The following is a 17919-nucleotide window of genomic DNA, read 5'->3' on the forward strand; positions in this document are numbered from 1 at the left end:
AACAAACCTGTTGGACTATAACCTGGTGTTCATGACTTCTGACTTTGTCCACCCCAGCCCAACATCAGCACCTCCACAAAATAGAACCAGGAGTAGGCCATTCAGCCTTCTGACTCCCCTCCTCCTCTATTATTATATGGCTCCTCCCCATGCTTCCCTCCTCCCACATCTTTTGATTTCTTATCTCAAGTGCTTTACTCAACTCCTTTAAATCGTAACATACCAAATGGCAGTCCTCTTGCTAAGAATGCAGACTGGCCTAGCTATATTCACAATATTAAAGTGGAGTTTCATTGAGTGAGGCAACCTGAAAAAGGGTGTAAAGTGAAGAACTACAGCTGTTGGAGATCTGAAACAAACAAAAACAAAGTGCTAAAGAAATGCAACAGGATTTTTCAAGGCCAATAACCCTCCTTCAGAATAGCTGTAATGGGGAAGTTCCCTGGATAAAACCATCTTCACTATACTTCATTTATCAGGGGAAAATAGTTAAAATCTGATGTAGTTTGCAATGTTGAATGCTCTTGATTTTTGAGTTTAATGTGTTTGAAATATTTAGTATTTTGCAGATGAAAGACAAATGTATAATTCTGAAGCATGCTGTTGTATGGTTAAAGCTTTCTGAAGAAATTGAAAACAAAAATGTCGTGTAGAAACTAGCCATATTCAGAGCAGGTTTTTTTTAGAAAAGGTTCAGGTAATTGCCTGATCACTGACAGTCTTAAGAGTTTTCTTTTACCTTTTTTAATGACACTGGTAAATATTTTATTGCATATTTTGACATTCAAAGTTTGGGGGAAGATTTGTAGCTCGGGTGCTCGTTGTTGTGGTTCTGTTCGCCGAGCTGGGAATTTGTGTTGCAGACGTTTCGTCCCCTGTCAAGGTGACATCCTCAGTGCTTGGGAGCCTCCTGTGAAGCGCTTCTGTGATGTTTCCTCCGGCATTTGTAATGGTTTGTACCTGCCGCTTCCGGTCGTCAGTTCCAGCTGTCTGCTGCAGTGGTCGGTATATTGGGTCCAGGTCGATGTGCTTATTGAATGAATCTGTGGATGAGTGCCATGCCTCTAGGAATTCCCTGACTGTTCTCTGTTTGGCTTGTCCTATAATAGTAGTTTTGTCCCAGTCGCATTCATGTTGCTTGTCATCTGCGTGTGTAGCTACTAAGGATAGCTGGTCGTGTCATTTCGTGGCTAGTTGGTGTTCATGGATGCGGATCGTTAGCTGTCTTCCTGTTTGTCCTATGTAGTGTTTTGTGCAGTCCTTGCCTGGGATTTTGAACACTACATTGGTTTTGTTCATGCTGGCTATCGGGTCCTTTGTCCTGGTGAGTTGTCTGAGAGTGGCTGTTGGTTTGTGTGCTGTTATGAGTCCTAGTGATCGCAGTAGTCTGGCTGTCAGTTCAGAAATGTTTTTGATGTATGGTAGTGTGGTTAGCCCTTTGGGTTGTGGCATGTCCTCGTTCGGTTGTCTTTCCCTTAGACATCTGTCGATGAAGTTGCGCGGGTATCGGTTTTGGCGAATACATTGTATAGGTGTTCTTCTTCCTCTATTTGCAGTTCTGGTGTACTGGAGTGTGTTGTGGCCCTTTTGAACAGTCTCTTGATGCAACTTCTTTTGTGTGTGTTTGAGTGGTTGCTATCGTAGTTCAGGACTTGCTCTGTGTGTGTGTCAGGACTTGCTCTGTGTGTGTGGCTTTCCTGTATACCTTTGCACTGAATTCTCCATGCGGACAGCTGAAACTGACAACCGGAAGCAGCAGGTACAAATCACTATAAATGCCAGAGGAAACATCACAGAAGCGCTTCACAGGAGGCTCCCAAGCACTGAGGATGTCTCCTAGACAGGGGACGAAACGTCTGCAACACAAATTCTCAGCTTGGCAAACAGAACCACAACAACATATTTTGATGTGATTCAGATCAGTGACTTAGAATGAAACAGGTTGTGAGTATCATAAACCAAAGTGAGCACAGGTTAGAATTCTTTTCCAAGATCAAGTTGAACATATTTAATTCAAGATTTTGCAATATTCTGGTTGCAGGAATACTTAAATAAAAAAGAAAGTAGAGCAGGCTGAATGAGCTGAATGGCCTATTCTTCTTGCTAATGTACATGTTTGAATTTCAGACCATCATATCTACCTTTGCGTGCTCTGTAGGTACAGAGGATTTTTATTCCATTTTGTTGCAAACAAACACAATGGCTGCAGGATCTTGACTAAATCTCCTATTACAATTCAAATGAATGATGTTTGTTCCTTTTGTGGTGGGTTTAAAGATTATTATATGAAATGACATAGTTATTCAATGCAGTGTAATGGTGGATGGTGGCCATTTTCCTACTGAAGAACATTGAGCCTGTCTGTGCTACATTTCTGTCCTTGCAAACTTGGGTTGTTTGGAAAAAGTTATTTTCAGGCCTGTATCCATAGTTTGACATCCTGCCGAGCATAAACCTACCACTTTGACCAGAGCAATTTGAGGTGATAAATTAAGACAAAAAAAACACTGATTTCATTTGTGCATTAAAACACAGTGCCATAAATGTAATTATTTTCACCAATGTGCTAACCACAAGGATGCAGTTGGTGGAGTGGGGACTGAGTGTAAAAAGCAGTGAAAGCCATGTGCTAAACATTCACTTCACACTGAGCTAAGCATTTGCGCCACACAACTGAACACTAATGTGCTCGATGCCAATCAAGAGCAATATTAGTTTTCTTATAAACTAGCTTGCTAATACTAGTGGGATTAAATTGAAACAATGTATCTATGCAAAGTGAACAGCAATCTCACTAATGTCCCTGCTCCCTCCTGTTATCAGTGGCATGATTAGTATGCTAAACACATTCTAAGGACACAGGAAGGAAAATGAATTAAAAGTAGACACTTTGTGGTCTGCTGTAGAACAAACCGACTACTAACTGCTCTATTAATTGTGGCTCAATTTAAAACTCTACATTGCTTGTATAACCTTTCCAAGGGACTAGGCATATTAAATATAGGATATAAATTTAGTTTTGGCTTTCCTCCAATCTCCAAATGGTTCTAATACATGATGGGATGGTGTTCTGATCAATGTGAACCCTTTCATACTCATCCCAGATTGCCAATTTCACATAGGAGCAAGTGAGGACTGCAAATGCTGGAGATCAGAGCTGAAAAATGTGTTGCTGGAAAAGCGCAGCAGGTCAGGCAGCATCCAAGGAGCAGGAGAATCGACGTTTCAGGCATAAGCCCTTCTTCAGGTACTTATGCCCGAAACGTTGATTCCCCTGCTCCTTGGATGCTGCCTGACCTGCTGCGCTTTTCCAGCAACACATTTTTCAGCTGCCATTTTCACATACCGATTCAATGTGTGGGCCTTGCTATAGTCAAGGTCAACCCTATTTTGACATATGCACTTTCTCTTTGTTTTATTATACATGCATTTTCCAGTAAGGATTTTTGAAATGTGGCTGTCTAATATTTATCGCCCCGAAAAACTGCAAACAATGAGACTGTCTACTACTCCAGTCACTTTTGAGAATGACTTGTATGGGGCTTTTATGAAACAAACTTTAATAGTGAATCTTCAGAGTTAATGTTTGTCTACTTAATGTTCTTATTTATTTCTTGTCTTTTTTTTATTGAGAACTTAGGTGAAATGTGAGAGGCCAGGGCTCATAGTGCAGGACACTATGCAGGACCAAAAGTTGAAAAGAGTAGTAGAGAAGATGAGCTAACTTGCCACGCAGTGATTAGGTGATACCAGGATCACGTTTTAAAAAGCCTGTAGATTATAGGAGGAAGGGAACACTGAAAGGTAAGGAGTTTCACAGTTTTCAGATCCTGTGAAAGAGCGAGCTAGAATAGGAGACAGTGTGATGAGTCTTGTTTTCAACAATATTACACCTTACCCTGTGCCCCAAAGAGCAGTAGAGGAAAGAAAAAAAACTGGTGTGAACAAATTTTGCAATATTTTGCCTATCTCTGCATGTTAATTTGACTCAAATTGAAACCCACAGACAAGACTCATTTCCCTTCTCCACCCCTATAGAAGGCCGGATATCAAATTTTGAGCAGAATTCTTTTGAGTATGATCATTGAATACAGATTCATCGGTTAACCAGAACGTCATTTCATGTTTAAATGGTTGAGCCTTAACTATATCCTCCTATGAATTAAACTTGCTTAAACTTGCATGGTGATCCCTTCAGAAATGTTCAGTAATATTATTTTTCTTTAGGTTGTCAAACTGAAGCAAATAGAACACACACTCAATGAGAAAAGAATATTGCAGGCTGTGAACTTCCCATTTCTTGTGAAATTGGAGTATTCCTTCAAGGTAAATATTCATTTCAGACATCAGATGAACAATGTTGTACATCTATTTTCATTGTTTTCATTCAGGTTGAAATGTTTATTTTAAAACCTTTTAAACTTATTAGCTATTTTGCTCAGCTGAGAGAATTGTGAAGCCTGTAATGCACTGGAAGAGGTTTGGAAAAGATCGTTCTTTGAAACTCTGCTATAAAAACTGAATTTTCCCACTTGTTGTTTGATGGTAAACTAAAGGAACTCTATATAGATGCTGCTGTAGAGTTACAAACTTGTGTTCAATTTTATAAAACCTGATTTCAACTTCTGTTCAGTGGAAGGTCGTGAGATTTGGCAAGTCATGGATTGTTCATGTTTTTTCGTTATTGCAATTTTGATGCATTCCTGATGTGTTTGGAAATCTGTAATATATTGATTTAATTATGGAGGTTCTCGTGTGGCTATTTGTAATCTATTAACAAATGACTTCTGCTATTGATGCTTCATTAGGCTTTAACAGTTTAGACATTTGTTGCCTCCCCTCTATTGTTAAATCTGTGAATTATATTTCAATAATCGTTTTACTTATAAATATTAACTAATCCCTTCATTACACTTTAATCAGTTGCTTATGGGCTATTAACAAAAGCTGCATATTAATCCCCTTGTGCACAACTCCATTCCTTTCTGTTTGCAAGTAGTGTTTTGATAATAGCATAAGATATCGTTGATGCTGAAATAAAGCTGTTGTATTCAACATAAATTGGTGTTTGACACATTCCACAAATTATCACCTAATCACAAACTGAAAGCATGCTAATTTCCATAGCTTTAAAAGGCATTGTTCACTTTACAGAAGACATGATGTTACTTGCCCAGTTAGATTTTAATGGCACAACTTGTGTTTTGTGCAGGTGGATGTGTTTATAATGACTTTGGCTTTTATTATTTTGGGCATTGTCCGCATGGTCTTTCATATCAGCATTGGCAAGTAAGTTTCTTTGCAGGAGAAAAGCAACACTGCCCTGTGACAGTGCTTTAATTACATTGGATTATGACCCTTCTTATTACAGTGCAATGCGTGAAGAAAGGCCCACCTACAAAAAGACCACTTTCCTTTTCCCCTCTGTACATAGAGTATGATTAGCGAGTTTTGAGAAGATTTGTAGCTCATTTTGAGGTTTTGGATGTAGGTTTGCTTGCTGAGCTGGAAGGTTCATTTCCAGATGTTTCGTTCCCTACTAGGTAATATCTTCAGTGGGCCTCAGGTGAAGCAATACTGAAAATTCCTGCTTTCTATTTATATTTTTGGTTTTCTCAGGGGGTGGGGGTGGTAGGTGGGGTCTAATTCAATGTGTTTATTGATAGAGTTCCTGTTGGAATGCCATGCTTCTAGGAATTCTCGTGCGTGACTTTGTTTGGCTTGTCCTAGGATGGATGTGTTGTCCCATTCGAAGTGTTATCCTTCCTCATCCGTATGTGAGGATATGTGTGGGTGTGGGGGGGGGGGGGGGACTGTTAAGATTGTAAGACGCAGAATTTTAGCAACAGTTTACAGTGTGATGTAACTGAAATTATATATTGAAAAAGACTTGGATTATTTAAGTCTTTCATCTTTTAAAATGAACATGTTGGTTTCAGTTCTTTCACATTTAAATCGCAAAACTTTTTTAGAGTTACATTCTCAAGTGAACTTTAATGACACCAGTTGTGAGACCTGATGGAGGAGCAGTGCTCCAAAAGCTCGTGCTTCCAAATAAACCTGTTGGGCTATAACCTGGTGTTGTGATTTTTAACTTGTACAATGAGTATGCTAACGCTCGTTTTTTAATTGTTCATGAGGTGTGAGCATCGCAGGCAAAGCTTGCATTTGTTGCCATTCCTAACTGACCTTAAGAATTAGTGCAGTTTCTCAAGGCTTTCACTACAATTAATTTCATTACATAACTTATCTCTTCAGTAATACGTATGTAATTTGTTTGATTTGCATTGTTCCACAGAATCCAAATTCATCTAGTGTAGCAGGTTGATAACATGGGCCGACACTGCAATTTGTCTCAGTCTTAGAGATGACACTAAATGTAATTGTGCCTTTCTAATCAGTAACATTTTATTGTGGTGCCCATCATTGAAAAATGTAGCTGTCCAGAAAATGAAAGGGTTGCAGACAAGTATTAAGAAGACCTTTCAGGCAGAGATCCATCTTTTCTTAGGTAACAGGTTCCATTGGCAACCACCATTCGTGGTTCTGTGGTAAAATGCCAATATTCACCATGCTTTATGAAGGATATGCAGATTCTGGAAACTACAAGGTAATTAAAGATGTTGCAAGCCACAAACGCAGTGGAGTAGGACACTCCAGCCGAAGCCCGTCCTTTCCGCCTGCTCCTCTTCTTTCCCTTCTTTGTCATTTTCTTCCTCCAACTGTTTCTTTTTGTCGTCTTCTTCTTTTCTTCCCTTTTGACTGTCGGGCTTCAGCAGCCTCCAGCAGGCGGCAACCTCCTTTCTCCCACACACCCCCCCCACCCCCCCCCCGCCCCCCACCTCCAATCGCAACAACCTCCTCCTGTAGGGGCCTCCCAGCATGGCGGCCTCCCGACATGGCATATCACCGGCACAGTGTGGAGGCAGGGAATCTAAGCGCCAGCGTGGCCTGCTATATTGAACTTTCTACTGTAATGCTGGACATGTTATTTCGGAAACCATTCTTGTCACAGAAGAAGCTGTGCCAAGGTACTTGCGTATCTAATTCACTGCTGTAATTGGCACCGTATAAACTTTTCATTATACTTATTGAGTACATGTGATAATAAAGGCTAATCTATCCCAGCAGCATCTGAATTCCATGTTCTCCTGGCTGTTTTCAACCAATAGTTAGATGCTGGCTGGTCCCAAGTCTTAGTTTGTTCATGTTGATTGAAATCAGCCTGTTAATTCTCGATTTCTACACAGCATGCCACAAAAACAGCTTCCAGCTACAAATTTTGCAAACTGTAGGGGTGGGAACATCTCCCATTGTGCTGTTTTTAAAAAAAAAAGCAAAGTCCTTTATGACCGCTTATACTTACAAATTTGATCCCAAACGTGGTGTAATTTTAAAGATTCCACATCTGAACGTTTCCTATACTTAGAAATGGCTATTTTATATTGTTCTACATCAAGTTCTGACTTGAGTGCCAACTGACTTGCGAACAGAGTTGAGAGCAATCTTTTCGCAACCTGGGGACTGCCTGGAGTGAAGCTCATAGTGATTTTCTGTTGCCATAATTTGGTCAACATATGGTGTGCCTTGTGACGCTTGCATTTTTAATGCATTGCATGTGTGGCAGTCTGCTTGGAGACAGCTAAAACCAGTTGATTTGACCTGTCAGAGTTTCTGATGTTGTGTTGAGAGAACTTGGGTTTCTTTTTCCTTGTTTACTGCAGCTTCTGGTATTCTCTTCAACCCCAGCACGCACCTATCTTAATTTTATTAAATGACCATTCACAGTCAAAAAAAAATTATACCCTCACCACTCCCTGAAAGCACACTGAGTACAGAGACTGGTTTCTATTAAGGTCCCTACAACGTGGATGTTTCTGGAGTTAAAAGTTGAGTTTGTCAGTTGCATTATAGGCTATGAAGCTAGTCTTTGAATTCTAACCTGACAACACATTGAGAGCTTGGCTGCTGTTACATCAGACGTAACACTGGATAGAGTTGAAATGACATGCAGGTCTGAGAGAAAATAATTTGACTGTACTTCAATATTTCGTATGTTAGATGGCTGCAGAGCTGTACTAATAGAAGTAGATGCAATGTTCATGGTTTTCTGCTTGAACCTGGGTCTGATTTGTGAAACCAGAAAGTAACAATTGCATTTTGGGCACTTGGACAGAGATATTGACCTTGTCGATGGTACAAATACAGAATGACAGAGCTTTTGAGCATTACCAAAGTATCATAGAGTCCCTATAGTGTGAAAACAGGCCATTAGACCCAACACGTCAACACTGACCCTCCAAAAAGTAACCCACCCAAACATATTCCCTCACCCTACTATTCTACATTTACCCCTGACTAATGCATCTAATCTACACATCCCTGAACACTATGGGCAATTTAGCATGGCCAATTCACCTAACCTGCACATCTTTGTGATTGTGGGAGGAAACCGGAGCACTGAGGAAACCCATCCAGACACTAGGAGAATGTGTAAACTCCACACAGGCAGTCGTCCAAGGCCGGAATCTAACCCAGGACCCTTGCGCTGTAAGGCAGCAGTGCTAACCACTGAGTCACTTGCATTCCCTTATGTTTGAAAAGCTGAGGGGTAATCTAATTGAGACGTTCCATCGTTTCTCTGTGGTAAGTTTATCAGGGGACATGGAACAAGTAGAAGTAAATAGCATTTCCGTACCAATCAACTATGATCTAATTGATTGGCAGAACTGGATCCCATGCACTTGCCAAAATATTTTAAATTGTTACTCAAACAGTAGAGCCTTGTGGTCACAAAAAGGTAGTACTACAGAAGCAAAATTTTTTTTTTGCGGCCTCAAATTAATTGCAGTTGCATCAAGTGTCATTGGACGTAGGAGAACAAAATAGGCCATTTGCACCATTTGAGTCTGCCCAGCCATTCAATGAGATCATGACTGAACTGATAATTTTCTACTCCCTTTCCTGCTTTTTTTTTGCCTGTAAACCTTGATTCCCTTACTGATTGTCAAGCCTACTAAGAATCCTGAATGTTTCAATAAGGTCATCTCTCATTCTGCTCAACTCCAATGAGTACAGGCCTAACCTACTCAAACTCCCCATACACAGGATCAACCTAGCCAACCACCTCTAGGCTGCCTTCAATGTCAATATACCTTTCCTTTGATAAGGAGTCTGAAATGGTTCGCAATATTCCAGGTGTGGTCTGACTAGTGCCTGGTTTAGAAGTATGACATACTGTATAGTATGAATATATTGCACAGAATTAGAAATGAGCAAAAGTAAATCAATCCCTCCTACTAGAGACCATATATAGTTCATGTCAGCTGCAGATTTAATCCTCCGATGAATATCTCAGCCAAGCCCTTTTTATGGTATTGATGTAGTTTTGGCTGGCAGTCATTTTCATATACTCATTGTTTGGCCTGTGTTTTGGTGATAGTGAGGGAGATGAGTGGAAGGGATATGCTTGGCAATCCAGTTCTATCTTATTTCCATTGTATCTTGGTGACCAAAATGAACATGGCATTTGAGGGGTATGAAACTACTTCAGATTATGATTAGTAGGTGATTCGGCCTCTTTCAATTTATGCTGCCATTCACTAAGATCGTGACTAATCTGATGGTGCTTTCAACTCCTTCCTCCATTTGCCACGTCCCACGTAACCCTTGATTTCCTTGCAGATGTAAGGTCTGTCTGATTCTCTTAACCTTGAATATATTCGGTGCTCTACTTTCCATCTACCCTTGTATTGCTAATTGTACGTTAGTCTTCTGCTTGATTTGTTGATTTACCATAATGGAATTTAGATTTCCAAGATATATTTCTTTTCTAAAGAAAATTATGCCAAGTAACTTTGGACTCTTTTAAACTTTCTAGGCCAAATTTATTGCCTGTTTCTAGTTGGTCTGAGTAGTAGGCCTTCCTTGTACAGCCGCAGTTCTCCTAGTATTACAAAAACAAAGTGCTGAAGAAAATTAGGCCTGGCAGTATCTGTAGCGAGAGAAACCGAGTTAATGTTTTGATTCCAATGTGACTGTTCTTCAGATCTCCTTTAGTTTCTGTGCTGGTGTTGTGTTGCAAAGTATAGATGAGAATTCCCAGATATTAACTCTGAGAACCAAATTTGCAGGTTATGATGTTCTGTTCTTATTACGCTTCTCAATCCTGGAATCCTTGCAGTGGGAATGTGCTTTTGGACTGCTGAGTTGCTGCAGTGCACCATATAGGAATATATACAGCATAACAGTGGAAGGAGGGATTTAATACTGAGTTGAGAGGGAGGCCTTGTTTAGCTGCAGAGTCCTGTGTACACCACCAGTATCATTCAGGATTTTCCCCTTATATGGCCAAATTAGTCAGTGTTTGCGAGTTAGATTGCATTCAAACATCTGTTTTTCTCTGGATCACTTCAAGCATGCTTGAGATCATTCCAGTACGTGAACAACTTTATTTATTGCAGTTTTGAATTGACTGACTGTTTTGGTTAATAAACTGAAATCTCTTGTTTTTGCACAGTAGAAAACTGACATCTGTTCATCCAGCATTGACCACATGGATTAACTGGCTGTTTCTCTGATGTAAATTCTGTAATCATGTGTAGATGGTCTATGTCCTGTTTTATTATGCGCAACATTTGTGAATGCAGATTAAATTTATCCACCATCAGACTCTGTCTCCACACACCCATCCCCCGCCCCAGCTTGATCCTGATTCTTTTGACTGATTTGAAATCGGTTTTAAAAAATAGTCATTTGAGCACAAGTCCTGCCCAGTGGAGCAATTGATGTCTAGTTTTCAAAATAAAGATAGAATTTTTGGAACACTGAAGGAATTTGGGTTATAGTGAGTGGGAGGGTAAGTGGAGCTGAGTCCATGAAAAGATCAGCCATGATTTTATTGAATGTCAGAGCAGTCTCGAGGGGTCAGATGGCCTACTCCTGCTCCCATTTCCTTTGTCCTTATGCAAGTTTGGTGTCAACAATTTTCACAACTTGACCAAAAGCTCCTCCATGCACTGTGTGAATAGTGAGAGTAGTGAAGAGAACCAAATAGGCTGTGTCTTACTAGTTCATCAATGTTAGCATTCTTTGCAGTGCACAAACATTTTCCCCAGGATTGGTTTTAGCCCATTTGATCTGTAATTCACAGTCCAATGGTAGTTTTGTTTTAAATATCGGCATCTTTTGTTTGAACTTGCATACCCCCTCCTAAATTGTTGCCAAAGCTGCTTGCTCATCTTGCTGTAATAAAAACAAACAACTGTAGATGCTGGAAATCTGAAACGGAGACAAAGTGCTGGAGAAACTCAACAGGTCTGGCCACGTCTGTGCAGAGAAGAACAGTTATTGTTTCGTTAAATTAGGTAAAGGGGCTGTTCAGAGAGATCTGGGTGTTCTTGTCCACCAGTCAATGAAGGCAAGCATGCAGGTACAGCAGGTCGTGAAGAAGGCTAATAGCATGCTGGCCTTCATAACAAGAGGAATTGAGTATAGAAGCAAAGAGGTGCTTCTGCAGCTGTACAGGGCCCTGGTGAGACCACACCTGGAGTACTGTGTACAGTTCTGGTCTCCAAATTTGAGGAAAGACATTCTGGCTATTGAGGGAGTGCAGCGTAGGTTCACGAAGGTCAATTCCTGGAATGGCAGGATTGCCTTACACGGAAAGACTGAAGCGACTGGGCTTGTATACCCTTGAGTTTAGAAGACTGAGAGGGGATCTGATTGAGACATATAAGATTATGAAAGGATTGGACACTCTGGCAGGAGGAAACATATTTCCGCTGATGGGGAGTGCCAAACCAGAGGACACAACTTAAAAATACGGGGTAGACCATTTAGGACAGAGATGAGGAGAAACAACTTCACCCAGAGAGTGGTGGCTGTGTGGAATGCTCTGCCCCAGAGGGCAGTGGAGGCCCAGTCTCTGGATTCATTTAAGAAAGAATTGGATAGAGCTCTTAAAGATAGTGGAGTCAAGGGTTATGGAGATAAGGCTGGAACAGGATACTGATTGGGAATGATCAGCCATGATCATATTGAATGGCGGTGCAGGCTCGAAGGGCTGAATGGCCTACTCCTGCATCTATTGTCTATTGTTAAGTTTTGTCTCCACAGACGCTGCCAGACCTGCTGAGATTGTACTTTCAGTTTTTTTGTTGCTTATCTTGCTGGTCTTTAATGAAGCCTGTTTGTCTTGTTTTATCCAAATATTTTTTATGGCATATCAGTCTAAGAATCTAACAGTATATTTTCTTCAAAAACCTTGTTACTGTTTGTAGTGCCCATTGCTCCATGAGCCTTAGAATGTTTTAAATGTTTTATTTTCTGCAATTTCTTCCTCTATTTAAATATTTTCTAGAAGAATAACTGTCCAATTAATACTTCTGAAGTATTCCATAAAATGTAATTATTTTTGAGCTTTGGTTTCACTTTGAACTACTTGATAACTGTTACTCAAGTGTGTTGACACTTTCTGGTTGCTAATTGATTGTGTTTAAGGTCTGCTTACTGCTAAAACTAATCCAACCACCAGTACTATTCTGTTTCACCCTCTTGAAGTTGGCACTGATCATTTCTGTTAAATTATTCATAAGATCACCTTGCTTGAAAGAGTTCCGACTTTAATCTTACCTAATTGCTTTGCTTAACCTTTTAAGAAATCTGAACAATACAAAAGTATGGAAGGATAATTTTTTTTCTACAAAGTGTCAACCTTTTTACAATAATTCATTGTGGGAGTTGGTTTACTGTATAGCTAAGGTAACATACTGTGAGCTTAATGGGTGTGACTGACTGATTGTATGATTGTCCATGTACTGGATTAGTGGTGCTGGAAGAGCACAGCAGTTCAGGCAGCATCCAAGTAGCTTCGAAATCGACGTTTCGGGCAAAAGCCCTTCATCAGGAATGATAAAGGGCTTTTGCCCGAAACGTCGATTTCGAAGCTACTTGGATGCTGCTGAACTGCTGTGCTCTTCCAGCACCACTAATCCAGAATCTGGTTTCCTGCATCTGCAGTCATTGTTTTTAACCTGATTGTTCATGTACACTAACTAGTATATAAAATACCTTCACTGTGTTTCAGGACAACTCTAACTTGTATATGGTGATGGAGTATGTGCCAGGTGGTGAAATGTTTTCACATCTTAGAAGAATTGGAAGGTTCAGGTAAGGTTTGCATCTATTGGGCCACTTGGTTATTTAATGACTTGGATGTGGCTATCAATGAGGTGTGGTTGCTTACTTTCCTGATGATCCCAAAGGTAGGAGAGTAAGTTAGAATGAAATAGATGCTGCAAAGGGATACAGGTCATGAGTGATCAAAGATGTAGCAAATGGAATATAATGTGGCAAGATGTGAAGTTATCCATTTTGGCAGGATGAATGGAAAAGGTGTGTGTCATCTAAATGATAGACTGTGAAGTTTAAATGCACAGGGACTTGGCTGCCCTAGTGTATTTATCACAGAGGGTTAGTATGCAGGTACTGCAATTAAATAAGTCAGCTAATAGAATAGTATTACTTATCGCAAGGAGAATTTAATACATAAGTAGACATTTGATTTATTGTAAAGACATTAAGATTATATCAGGCATAGTGTGTGCAGTATTGCTCTCCTTATTTAAGAAAAGTTGTAAATGCATTGGAAGCACTTCAGAGAAGGATTACAAGACTAACCTGGAATGGGCTAGTTATAGTCAGAGTCATGGAGGTCTACAGCATGGGAACAGGCCCTTTGACCTGACTTGCCCATGCCACCGAATTTTCACAATTTAAACTCGTCCCATGTATCTGTGTTTAGTCAATATCCCTCATACCTATCCCATCCCACTCCTGTAACATGGAGAAATGCTGTCGACTATCTACCTTATTTATGCCTCTCATGATTTTATAAATCTCTATAAGGCCACCTGTCAGTCTCCTATGCTCCAGGAAAAAGAGTCCCAGCCTATCCAATCTTCCATATAGCTCAAACCTTCCAGTCCAGGTAGCATCCTAGTAATTCTTTTCTGCACTCTTTCTAGTTTGATATCCTTTGTATAGGAGGACGGACTGCACGCAGTACTCTAAATGTGGCCTCACCAACGTCTTGTACAGCTGCAATAAGATGACCCAACTTCCATACCCTTGATGCTCTGACCAATGAAAGCAAGCATGCTGAAAGTCTTCACTACCCTGTCTACCTGTGATTCTATTTTCAAGGAGCTATGAACCTATACCCCCAGATCTTTGTTCTATAACACTCCCCAGGGCCCTACTATTCAGTGTGTACATTCTGTCCTGGTTTGCCTGACTAAAATACAAAACTTGTATTTATCTAAATTAAAACTCCATCTGCTAATTCTCAGCCCATTGGCCCCAGTTGATCAAGATCTTGGTTGCTTTCCCAGGTAACCACCTTCACTGTCCATCATACCATCAATCTTTGTGTCATCCACAGACCTACAAATCATACCTCCTAAATTTTCATCCAAATCATTTTAATAAATATTATCTCCTCAGGAAAAGATTGACAGGTTAGACAACATATGTTGGAGTTTAAAAGATTAGCAGGTAATGTGATTGAAAAATAGAAGATCCCAAAGGGTCTTGACAGGGTGGGTTAGAAGAAGCTGTTTCCTCTTGTGAGCGAATCTTGGATGTGGGCTTCTATTTCAAAATAAGGTTTCCGCAAAGTAAAATGCAAAATGGGCATTTTTTTTTGAGAGTTAAGTCTTTGGAACACTGCTCTTCAAAAGGCGATGGAAATAGAGTCCTTGAATATTTTGAAGTCTGTGGTGGTAAGATTATTGGTAAGCAAGGTAGTGAAAGGTTATTTGGGATAGTAATGACCGAGGGCAAATCCATCCTTTTTGTGCTATAGCAGCATTCTCTTTCTAGTCAGCTTGTTTTTCATTTGTCATCAGCAACAACCACACAAGTTTGCAGCCTTCCATATCCCAAGGGAAATGCATCATCAATAATTTGTCTTGTTTTGATCTGATAACCCAAATTGTATTGAATACATTTTTGGTATTTGAATCTGAAATTTAATTTGTGTGTTTTGATTACTGGCTCTGATTTAACAATCTCTTTCAGCAAAACCCTGTCATTTGAAGTTTGTTTGTCTATAAACTATTGGCGTACACTCTTTTATACAAGTTCTGGTTTTAATACACTGAGCTCAAAAACAAATTATTTGTCAATTTAATTCTGACAAGTTAGTTTCTCCTTTTGGAGAGTGCAATCTTTTCCTTAACATCGTGATGAATTACTTTGATTGTGTTGAGTTTCGATTATACAGAGCTTAGGAAATTATGGGGTGAATTAGTGTGCTTTTATCCACTATAATTCCTTTTATAAGTACTGAGTCCATAAGTGCTGGTAGTATTTCCAAGGTATCCATGGTGTAAATACCATCGATTGAATTCCTTGAAGGTACTCTGTCTGTTATTTACAAGACCAGAATAGAATGATTGAGAGCAAATGCATCCTGTCTGCACTGAATCATTAATGTCACACACTGAACCAGATTTACTGTCTGTCAACCAATATCCTGATCCATAAAAGAATGAGGTGCAAGAAAAAAATATCTCCTCACTGAACGTTTGCTAAGACTTCTGAGATCGAGAAGAAAAAATGCCACAGCCTCAGTTGGCCTTTCTCTTTGTAAAGATGGGTCCAAACCCAACTCTGTAACTGTGTTCTCAAATGACACTCAGCAGGGTAAATTGTCAACATTTGCCTAGTGTGCACTTAAGGTTTTAAAGTATGACCCTGCACAATGACATTTCTTGAAGGGGCACTTTGTATGAATAATTCTCCTCCATCCAAGCTGAAGAACTGTAACATGCAAAATTTGTAAATTTTGTAATGGTGGATATAAGTTGTGAAAGTGTGTAGATTCCCATTCTTGTCTCACTAATATACAATTTCTTGAAAAACCTTTTAAAAGGTTTTATGCATGGTCAGTGAAATTTGCAACTCCTTTGGTTAGTCAGATTTGTAACGTAGTAACTGATTAATTGCAATGCTTTGATCTTTATGTAACTTGTAATCTAGTATTCATATGTTGTATATTTTGGTATTAGCCTGTTAATAGTATTATTAGTTTTTGTTAAATTGATTACTGAATGTATAATTTAAGCTTATTGATTTTTCTTCATAGTGAACCTCATGCACGGTTTTATGCAGCTCAGATAGTCCTGACCTTTGAGTACCTCCATTCACTAGACCTCATCTACAGAGACCTGAAGCCTGAAAACCTTTTAATTGACCAACAAGGGTATATCCAGGTATAGTGTTTGTATTGAGGAATGATCTTTGCCAATTTTGAGTTTCAAATAAATTCCAAGAATCTCCGTTATCTTGGATAATCATTTACGCCTTAATGGGGAAAGAATTTTTGTGTCTGCAATTTATTTTTTAAAGCTAACTTAATTAGTGTCACCCCATCGCACTATAGCAGCCTCTGAAGAATTTTTTTTATTGAACCTGTCTTTATGCAGTTTATTAAATTGATTAATTTGAGAATGTGTGACAGCTCTGCAGTATCTGCTGGCTCTAAAGAAGAATCCTGACCCTGACTTGGGATTTGAACTTTGGTCTTTACTTAAAAATCAGTAATTTTTCAGGGATATTGGTCTGTGACCGGTTGATGAATACATCTGTGTTGGAGTTGGGAGTGAAATTATATCTAAATTGTTATAGACAACTGTTTCCATATAGATGTAAGTGTTAAATTAGAAAGCTTCTAGGTGAGATATGACATTGGTCACCCTTCGATGTTTGACAAGCAATATGTACTGGCTTAAGATTCGAACATGTATATTTATATCTTTCTCTGCCCAATGGAAGATCCACTATTTGTTTCTCCACCCCTCAAAATCTTGCAATTTTCTTTTCAGTTGCCCTCTTCATTGATTTCAATGATCAACATGATCAGGAAATGATACCTGTGGTTTCTGGTTGTCTTATTGGCATACTTAAAGGAAACACGCAAGAACGTTTCCTGCACATTCTCCACCTACAATCAGCCATTATATTCCAATAACTCTCCCACCATCATCACTAAGAATTTCTTCTTTCAGCCCGCACTGGAACACTTTCCTGAGGCTGGGGCACTTCCAGAGATCAGGAATGACCCTGCAATACTGAGTGATTTAAACATGATTTCTACAAGCCGGTGACCAGATTGTACACTTCACAACATAGAAATAAATTTGCCCAATTAAGTAGGAAGATTATTTTAATGTTAGAACACTAAAAAGGATCTCATATCATCCTTGGAACTTGTATTGTAGTGTCAACTACAGTACAGAAAAAGGCCCTTTTGGCTTATCATGTCCACGCTAGTCAAAAACAACCCACCATTTTAATCCCACTTTCCAGCACTAGCCCCATAGCTGGGTATGCTTTGACATTGCAAGTGTACATCTAAATACTACAAAAAAGTTACAAGGGTTTCTGCGTCAACCACTCTTATAGGCAGTGAGTTTCAGGTTCCCACCACCCTCTGGGCAAAAAAGTTTAGCCTCACGTCTCTAAACCTTTTGCTAATTACCTTAAATCTATGCCCTCTAATATTGTATTACGATACTCCATTTCCATTTTTGGATCTTCATATTACCAACTTATTTACATTAAAGATATAATTTAGGTCTCTGGCTTCTATCTTCAGCTAACTGCTAATTGCCTCAATGGTAAAGTGAAACTACCTTTATTCTGATTTTTGGCATGTTGCTGTGCACAACAAAATAAAGATTACAGGTCTCCATTTTAAACAGATTTATGATGTGATCCAAGGAATGTGTTCTCATGGAGTCCTACAGCACAGACACAGGCCCTTTGGACCAAACTGGTCCATGCCAACCAAAACGTCCATCCACATTAACCCCACTTCCCTGCACTTGTTCTGTGCTCTATTTTTTCCCCTTC

General features: G+C 39.5%; 1 protein-coding gene across 2 annotated transcripts in view; it reads left to right on the top strand.

Annotated features, from left to right (window-relative positions):
* prkacba (protein kinase, cAMP-dependent, catalytic, beta a) overlaps positions 1–17919 on the top strand; it is a 184219-nt gene that overhangs the window by 151422 nt on the left and 14878 nt on the right. For both annotated transcript variants that reach the window (XM_072574811.1, XM_072574810.1), the window contains exons 4-6: positions 4228–4326; positions 13088–13170; positions 16151–16277. In XM_072574811.1, coding sequence (XP_072430912.1) covers positions 4228–4326; positions 13088–13170; positions 16151–16277 — 309 coding nt within the window. The remainder of the gene's footprint in view (positions 1–4227; positions 4327–13087; positions 13171–16150; positions 16278–17919) is intronic.

This window comes from Chiloscyllium punctatum, chromosome 7 (genome assembly GCF_047496795.1).
Source record: "Chiloscyllium punctatum isolate Juve2018m chromosome 7, sChiPun1.3, whole genome shotgun sequence".
Lineage (NCBI taxonomy): Eukaryota > Metazoa > Chordata > Chondrichthyes > Orectolobiformes > Hemiscylliidae > Chiloscyllium > Chiloscyllium punctatum.